The sequence below is a fragment of the Phaseolus vulgaris genome, chromosome 2 (assembly GCF_051622355.1).
Source record: "Phaseolus vulgaris cultivar YP4 chromosome 2, ASM5162235v1, whole genome shotgun sequence".
Classification (NCBI taxonomy): domain Eukaryota; kingdom Viridiplantae; phylum Streptophyta; class Magnoliopsida; order Fabales; family Fabaceae; genus Phaseolus; species Phaseolus vulgaris.
This window is the reverse complement of record NC_143499.1, coordinates 33,172,400-33,181,412: the sequence shown is the minus strand read 5'-3', so window position 1 is coordinate 33,181,412 and position 9,013 is coordinate 33,172,400. Positions and strand designations below refer to the sequence as shown.

Sequence of the window (9,013 nt, the reverse complement as noted above, 5' to 3'; positions counted from 1 at the left end):
ATAATTATTTATTACTGTAAAGTAAACACAAAAATATCAAGAAGCATATATGAGAGTTTTCGTAAATACTAAAATAATAAAATTCATGACTGTCAAAATATTTGTTATACATAGATTTGACTTTCCACTATTATTTTCGAATTTATTCCTTTGGAACTGGATATTAAATTATAGCACTATATATATACCATGAAAATAGAAGTATGGTAAGATGTTATAAATAAGAGATAAAAGAGAAGGATACAAAATAAATAATAAAATCTCTCTCTCTCTCATTCATAATTTTATTAATTTTTGAAAAAAAAACAAAAACTGTTTATTGAAACTATTTTAATAAAACCGTTATCAAACAAATGTTTTTAATTGTTAAAAACTATTTTTAGAAGCAGGAAATATATATATATATATATATATATATATATATATATATATACATTGCATAGGAGATGTAATTCTATTGATAACCATTAAATACAACTTTAAATATAAAAATCAATGTAATTGAATGGATAATAAATCTTGGAACGTATACAATCAATTTCAACGTTATAAAAACTATAAAATTTCAAAATAGTAATAGAATTCATGCAAAATAATTAATGAATCTTGCTGTCATGGAGGGTAGTGATTAAAATAAATATGATCTGTTATATTATGGATTTCAAAGTAAAATCTATCATACATCACGAAAAAAATTATGGATAAATTAATTCAGAATAAAAAAATAACGTGTAAGTAAAAATGATCAAATGTAATCGAATAAGAAGTAAAAAACAAAACACTCGCAAGAAAAAAAAAGTCTACACAAAGGCTGCATTTCATCATGTGCTTGGAGAAGTACGATTCCTGCGGAGAAGAGGGGATGGTGTTTTGCAAATTAAGAAAGGGTAAAACCAGTGTTTTATTTAAATTACTAAAGTAAAGGTAAGAATAATAACAAGCTAAAATAATATTAATTATATTGTATTTTGAAGTAACATACGAAAAATATTAAAAGCAAGTAAGATTAAATATATTTATAAATTAAATAAAAAAGTTTCTCAAATAATTGGTGAAATACATCTGCCAGAAAAAATATAAAATTCTTTAATATATATAATTTTGAAAATCTCTCTTGGTGGATAGATGATGTATCTATATTAATATATGAAATGGTACTATTATATTATATATATATATATGTTTTGGTTTATACAATTTTTTTATAAATTTACTGTTATGGTTATAAATGTTGTAATAATTGTTTTTTAAACATGGTAACTGTCTTTTTATTATTGATAATAAAAATACGGATACACTGTAAATAATGGGATCTGAGTTTATTGGTTGTATGAACTTCTCCACCATTAGTGGTTCCCTACCAACTTTATTCCAACCGTTTTTCGTTACCTTCGTATATTTCAGGCCCACATTCACCGTGTCACACTGTATCCTTATCTCAAATTCAAGAACTAGTAATTTCATACACATAATAAACCTCTGAATTGAAACCTGTCAGCCTCAATTTCATTGGCAACAGACAGAATTATCCTCAAAGCATAGCCAAGAGAGCTCTAAACTTGTCAACACTTGGAAGTGTGTCAATTGAGACATCACTGTTTGTGATTTGGAGGTTGACAATGTCTGCTGCTGTGTCTGCAACAAAGGATGTTCCCTTCAATGCTCAGTTGGAGGAAGACCTCACAAACAAAGGAACCAATAACAAGGTTGTTGGGGAAGCAGACCGTGTTCCTTACAATGAGGATGCTGAAGGAACTGAGTCAGAGGCAGAGGAAGACCCCAAGTTGGAATTGGATCTTGGCCCTCAGTTTTCCCTCAAGGAACAGATTGAGAAAGACAAAGTAACATTCTTTCTTCAAATGTTTCTTCACTGCCCTGAGTTGCTTTTTATTTGTTTTTTAGTTTCCAACTGTCATTGATGAAAGCTGTTCAACAATTTTTTCTTGTTTTTAAAAGGATGATGAAAGTTTGAGAAAATGGAAGGAACAGCTTCTGGGAAGTATTGATGTGTCTGCTGTTGGAGGTACTTCCCTTTCATTTTGAGATGATCTGACATGAATGGTGCATCTATATTGAAAACTCTTGTTGAAGGTTGTTATCTTCCTCCAATTTAATTTCTCTGTTCACACAAAGCAGTGCTCTCCTTTTATTGATTCACAAGATAACCATTTTGTTTAGCTCACTCTCTTGAATCACTTATGACAAATTTTGGTGAAAAGTGTCGATCTTGGTAGACGAAAGCCTAGGATGGTTTAATTTTACCTTTTGTTTCAACAATATTTGTACCATTAAGTTACATTTGAGCTCATCATTTTTGAGCCATGAAAAGTCTAAAAGGCACAAGTCCTTGTAATGTAATTCAGAGAACAAAGAGCCAGAAGTGAAGATAGCGAGCCTCACCATAATATGCCCAGGGAGGCCTGACCACATTCTACCAATTCCATTTACTTCTGATGCTAAGAAGAGTATCTTCACTCTCAAGGAAGGAAGTCAATACCGCTTGAAATTCTCCTTCACTGTCTCCAACAACATTGTTTCCGGCCTCAAATACAACAATGTTGTTTGGAAAACTGGGCTTAGAGGTGAGACATAGACCCCCTTTTGTGTCTTGTTGTAGAGTAAGTAAACATCCACATCTTCAATTATCTTACTTACATGTGGCTTTCATGAATTAATCGAAACAGTGGACAACACTAAAAAAATGTTGGGAACTTACAGCCCAAGGCAGGAACCATATACATATGAATTGGAGGAAGAAACTACCCCTTCAGGGTTATTCGCCAGGGGAACCTATTCAGCAAGAACCAAGGTAAATTTCAAATTACTTCTTATCATGTCTTGGTAACTGATAATGTCTTAATAGGTGATCTTATGTTTATGTCAACATCACAGAAGCAGTTTAAAAGATGTGTATATTATTCTATTTTATTTGGGATTTCCATGATCATAATTGTGTGTGTTCAGTTTGTAGATGATGATCGCAAATGCTACTTGGATACTAGTTACCACTTTGAAATTCAGAAGAGTTGGCCAAAACCCATTTAAGATTGAAGAGTAATTTATTGGTGGATTTTCTTTCTTTTGTCATGTTGTATTTTTGTGGCATATTGAAATCCAACTTTTGTTTATTAATCCAGATAGTGTAGTTGTGCACATGGCTGCTACATGATGGTGCAAATCCTATCCTTCTATTGTATGGTTTCTTTTTCCATTCTGATGGCTAGAATCACATAAAAGGAAATGCTCGTGAAAATCACACTCATTCCACCTAAGATCTCTCAGAGTTAATTGTTATTATCTGTTAAAAAGAGTTTGAGGTGTGAAGGAATGGGGTGGAAATGGACCCCATGTGGATAAAGGAACATTACAGAAATCAACAAATATCCTCAACTACTGCTTCTTCTTTCTCAAAAGCTCCATCAATTCTTTGATGGTCCAGAAGCTTTTGGCATGCGAGGACCACATGCTGATTGCTAACGTTTCAAATTAGAAAAATATTGGGAAAAGTAAAGTTTCCATTCACATAATTTACCATCAAAATTGAGTCCATGAAACCAATTTAATATACCGTGAAATAATGTCTATAACATTTTGAAACTGCCTTTGGGATTTATTTTAATATTCCTACTTCTTTTGTAATTTGTTAATCAACTTAAGGCCATTCCAGATTATCTCACTTTTTTTTTTTATCTGGACCATTTAATCCAGAATCAAAGATATTATTTCAACGTACTTAAGACATTAAAGTTTTTTAACAATTTTTATACGCATAGACGTAGTACTTTTTTTTCGCAGTATAAAGTGACTAATTAATTTTTGTAATCAAAGTAATTATAAACGAATTAATGAATATTTTTTATATCAATCTTATTTGTAAAGACGTGTCTTATTTGAATGCCAATTGATATTTTTTAATTACAACATAAATTGTGTACTTTTTCATATCACTTATACACTCAATTTTTTATATAAATTTCCTAGCACTTTTTATTTATTTTTTTATAATTTTAATTTTGAATGCATTAAAAAATAAATATTTATTTTTTAATGTTTAAAATACTTAGAAATATAATTAATGAATAAAGAAAAAAGTTTTCACAAAATAAAAAATAATAATAAATTAAAAATGTTTAGTTTTTTTTTTAAGAATGAAGAAAATAAAAAATTAGACCCTACAACAACATAAAAGTTGAATATATAAACAAAAATCAGTATTTATTTTTATTATTATTGATGATATAATCATGTTAATTTCAAATAAAAATAATTGACATAATTATAAAAAAACTAAAGTCAATTAATATTAATTAGTAGTGGACACAAATAATATTGAAGTGCGTACCCTAAATACAAAATCCTAAAAAAATAACTAATGCAAATGTTACTTAATACTTAAAAATGAGAAGAAAAAAATGTAAAATAAATAAATATAGAAAATAAAAACAGCAACAATAAAATTAAAAAAAAACAGAAATAAATAAAGAATGACAGAAAAAAATAATAACTAAAAACATAAAAAATAAAGGCAAAACAAAATAAGATAAAGATAAAAGATATAAAAATAAATCAATACAAGATAAAGATAAGAGATACAAGTCGATATTAAATAAATATATGTTGAACATATAAAAAAGAAAATAAATGAGAGATAATCATTCATTTAATATTTTTTTCAATGGTACATTAAATAGTTTGTGTAAAATGAATCATAATTAATGACGAGAAGGGAACGATCCAGTAATGTTGGACATAATATTTGAACCGTGTATGTAGATCAATACTCTACAATATTATTTGTGTGTCCACTATTAATTAATACTAATTGACTTTGATTTTTATATAATTAGGTCATGTATTTTTTACTTGAAATCAACATAATTACATCATCAATAATAAAAAAATAAATACTAATTTATGTTTATAGATTCAACTTTTATGTTATTGTAGGGTTTACTTTTTTTATTTTCTTCATTCTTAAAAAAAATTAAACTAAACATTTTTAATTTATTACTTTTTTATTTTGTAAAAACTCATTTCTTTGTTTATTATAATTATTTTAAACATTAAAAATATTTATTTTTTTAATATATTCAAAATTAAAATTATTAAAATTATTAATTTTTTTAATTTATTATTTAATTTTTTTTTGAAATAGTGTTAAATAAGAAAATAGAAATAAAAGGAGATTAGATAGAAAAAAAAAAAAGGTGATACGAGGAATTGAGTCCAGAGCTATATATCTATTACTTAAGTTGTTTTGTTCCAAAGTAACGGTTTTAATATATTCTTTCCCCACCAACTCTAATTCAAGAGGTAAGCCAAAAAATATTTCTAACCCCAAAAATATCTTTACCTCTCAACTCTGAAATCAAATACCGCACGCATTTTGTCGCCATAGTTTACAATGTGTTTGCTAAGAGGTAAACGATTTATTAGATTTTCTTCTTAATTTTATAGCATTTGGTTAAAAATTGGGAGAGAAAGAAATATTTTTCTTTTTGACAAACTACGGCTCAATTTCCTATTTATCATCATTTTTACTTTTATTTCTCCATCTAACACACTTTTATTTTTATTTTCCTATTTAGTACTCTTTTGTTTTTATTTTTCTATCTAACACTCTCTTACTTTTTATTTCTCTATCTAACATCATTTCAAAAATAAATAAATAAATAATAAATTATTATTTTTTGATAATTTTAATTTTGAATGCATTAAAAAATAAATATTTTTAATGTTTAAAATAGTCATAAATATAATTAATGAATAAAAAAATAAGTTTTTACAAAATAAAAATAAATAAGTAATAAATTAAAAATGTTTTGTTTAAACTTTTTTTTAAGAATCAAGAAAATAAAAAATTAAACTTTACAACAACATAAAAGTTGAATCTATAAACATAAATTAGTATTTATTTTTATTATTATTGATGATGTAATCATGTTAATTTCAAGTAAAAATACATGACATAATTATAAAAAAATCAAAGTCAATTAGTATTAATTAATATTGGACACACAAATAATATTGAAGTGTCTACTCTAAATGCAAAATCCTAAAAAAAAACTAATGCAATTGCTACACTTAATGCTTAAAAATGAGAAGAAGAAAAAATGTAAAAATAAATATGTTAGAATATATGGCCTTAAACGAGAGAGGGGGTGAATTGTTTAAGAAAGATTTTCGCAAACTTTTAACATTAGAATGAAAATACTTTGAAAGAACCTTGATTAAGGATTCAGTTTTTCCAAAACAAACAACAAAAGCACAAAGTTGGAAAAACAATCGGTTGTTTTAGTGAAACAATCGGTTGTTTATACCAGTTCCAAAATAACAAAACTGAATTAAAGAGATAGGGATAGAGAAATTGTACACAGTTGTTTATACTGGTTCACTCCAAACATGAGCTACATCCAGTCTTCTCAGAAATCCTGAGGATATCCACTAAGCAATCACCACTTGATCACCTACACCACAACCAAGAGAATGACCTTGAACACCTCAAGAAACACACTCTCCTTGGCCAACACTAAGATTGTTGATCTTGAACACCTCAAGAACACACAGCCAATCTCAACAAAACACACACACGAATTGTTCAGCAATTTACAAAGATTACACTTGTTACAAATGAGTATCTGAAATCAATACAAGTAAAATCCTATTCAGCACCTTGATCAATCTCTCAACTCTTAAGCAATCTCATAACTCTTTGAAAAACTCTTATTGTCAAAAACTATGTTTCAAGATTCTTAAAACATAAAAACAGTTTTTCAGAATATATCTAAGAATATAGTTTGTTATCAAATCTTAACAAACTCTTAATTGCATTTAAAATAGATTGGTCAAAGCATTTAATGACTGGAGCGTATTCAGTTAAAGCATTTAAAGCTCGGTCAAAGAAAACAGTTTTTCTGTTATGGTTTTAAAACAAACAATCGATTGTTTCCTCGAATCAATCGGTTGTTTTGTTACTTAACAAAATTCACCATTCAAAAACAGTTTTCAAACTTTCTCAAAACACCTAAGTGTAAACAATCGGTTGTTTCGACAAAACAATCGGTTATTTCAACTTAGTTTGAAAAACATTTTGCTTTGATAAAATTGAGATGCTAATTGCTTTGAGATTTAATCTAAGGGTTGATTACAACATTGAACTACCCCAGAACAAAGCTTAAACCAGCACAACAGCATCAAGCAAAGCAGAGGCTTTATCATCCTTCAAAGGATTTGGATTCTTCAAAACATTTAACACCACTTGGTTCAACAATCTCCCCCTATTTGATGAAGACAAATCCCTGGTGCTTGTGTTGTACTGATTAAATCTGAAGCAGTTCCTGCAGAGAAAGCATTCATACTATCCAAAGCTTCTTACAGCAGCAAGTTAGATTATAACTCTTTAAACACAATAAACAATCGGTTGTTTCTATCAGCAGCAACAAAAAGCAATTTTATACTTCAGAGATTTAAACATTTTATGCATATGAGACACAAATATACAAGAGCCAATAATTCTCCCCCTATTTGTCTTCACAAATAGACTTTAACATGTATCAAAGACAGATTTAAGAGAGATTATTAAGATCAAGAATACCTAACTCATTTCTTAAGAAGAAAAACCTCTCTTTTAGCAAAGGCTTTGTGAAGATGTCAGCTAGCTGCAGTTTGGTCTCCACAAACTTTACTTCACAGTTCCCATTTTGCACATGATCTCTGATGAAATGATGTCTTATTTCAATATGTTTGGTCCTTGAGTGCTGGATTTGATTTTTGGTAAGATTTATTGCACTTGTGTTATCACACATCAAAGGAACTTTGCTGATTTGTAAACCAAAATCAGCAAGTTGTTGTTTGAGCCATAGGATCTGTGCACAGCAGCTACCAGCAGCTATATATTCTGCCTCAGCAGTAGAGAGAGCAACACATGCTTGCTTCTTGCTATGCCATGAGATTAAGCTTGAGCCAAGAAGGTGACAAGTGCCACTTGTGCTCTTTCTATCTAGCTTGCAACCTGCAAAGTCAGAATCTGAATAACCAATTAAATGTATTGGAGAATGAGAAGGATACCATACTCCTACAGATGATGTTCCTTTGAGATATTTTAGAATCTTTTTTTGCAGCTTTGAAGTGTGACTCTTTAGGATTTGCTTGATATCTTGCACATAGGCACACCGCAAACATGATGTCCGACCTACTTGCTGTTAATAAAAAAAAATGATCCAATCAAACCTCTGTATTTTGTCTGATCTATACTCTTTCCAGCAGCATCTGCATCCATGTAGCAGCTTGATGACATTGGAGTGCTTGCCTCTTTGCAATTTTCCATTTCAAACTTTTTGAGAATTTCCTTGCAATACTTTGATTGACTTAGGAAGATCCCATCCTTTGTTTGTTTAACCTGCAATCCAAGAAAGAAAGATAGTTCTCCCATCATAGACATTTCAAACTCACCTTTCATTGCAGCCACAAATTCTTCACACAACCTATCTTGTGTAGCACTAAAAATGATGTCATCAACATAGATTTGCACAAGGATTATTTCTGCATTTGACTTCTTGATGAAGAGAGTTTTGTCTACCATTCCTCTTTCATAACCATGGGATAGCAGAAAGTTGCTAAGCCTCTCATACCACTACCTTGGAGCTTGTTTCAATCCATACAAAGCTTTCTTCAACTTGAAGACATGTTTGGGATACTTGTGATCTTCAAAACCCGGTGGTTGATCTACAAAGACTTCCTCATTGATGTAGCCATTCAAGAAGGCACTCTTTACGTCCATTTGGAAGAGTTTAAAACCACTCATGCATGCAAAAGCCAGCAACAACCTCACAGCCTCCAATCTAGCCACAGGAGCAAAGGTTTCACCATAGTCTATGCCCTCTTCTTGATTGTAGCCTTTGGCAACTAGCCTTGCCTTGTTTCTAGTGATCACTCCATCCTCATCTAGCTTGTTCCTGAAAACCCATTTTGAACCAATAATATTCATTTCATTTGTTTTAGGGACAAGAAACCA

At 29.5% G+C, this 9,013-nt stretch overlaps 1 protein-coding gene across 2 annotated transcripts; it reads left to right on the top strand.

Moving 5' to 3' along the window:
• Positions 1-1,362: 1,362 nt before the first annotated feature.
• LOC137817150 (rho GDP-dissociation inhibitor 1) lies at positions 1,363-3,211 on the top strand. 2 transcript variants are annotated; one of them, XM_068620398.2, is made up of 5 exons: positions 1,363-1,841; positions 1,957-2,023; positions 2,364-2,582; positions 2,685-2,809; positions 2,965-3,211. In XM_068620398.2, the coding sequence occupies exons 1-5, from the start codon at positions 1,620-1,622 to the stop codon at positions 3,043-3,045; spliced, it is 714 nt and encodes a 237-aa protein (XP_068476499.1). In that variant the 5' UTR covers positions 1,363-1,619; the 3' UTR covers positions 3,046-3,211. The 2 variants fall into 2 exon arrangements, with proteins under 2 accessions (XP_068476499.1, XP_068476498.1); XM_068620397.2 differs by having other exon boundaries at positions 1,431-1,841; positions 2,972-3,211.
• The last annotated feature ends 5,802 nt before the right edge of the window (positions 3,212-9,013 follow it).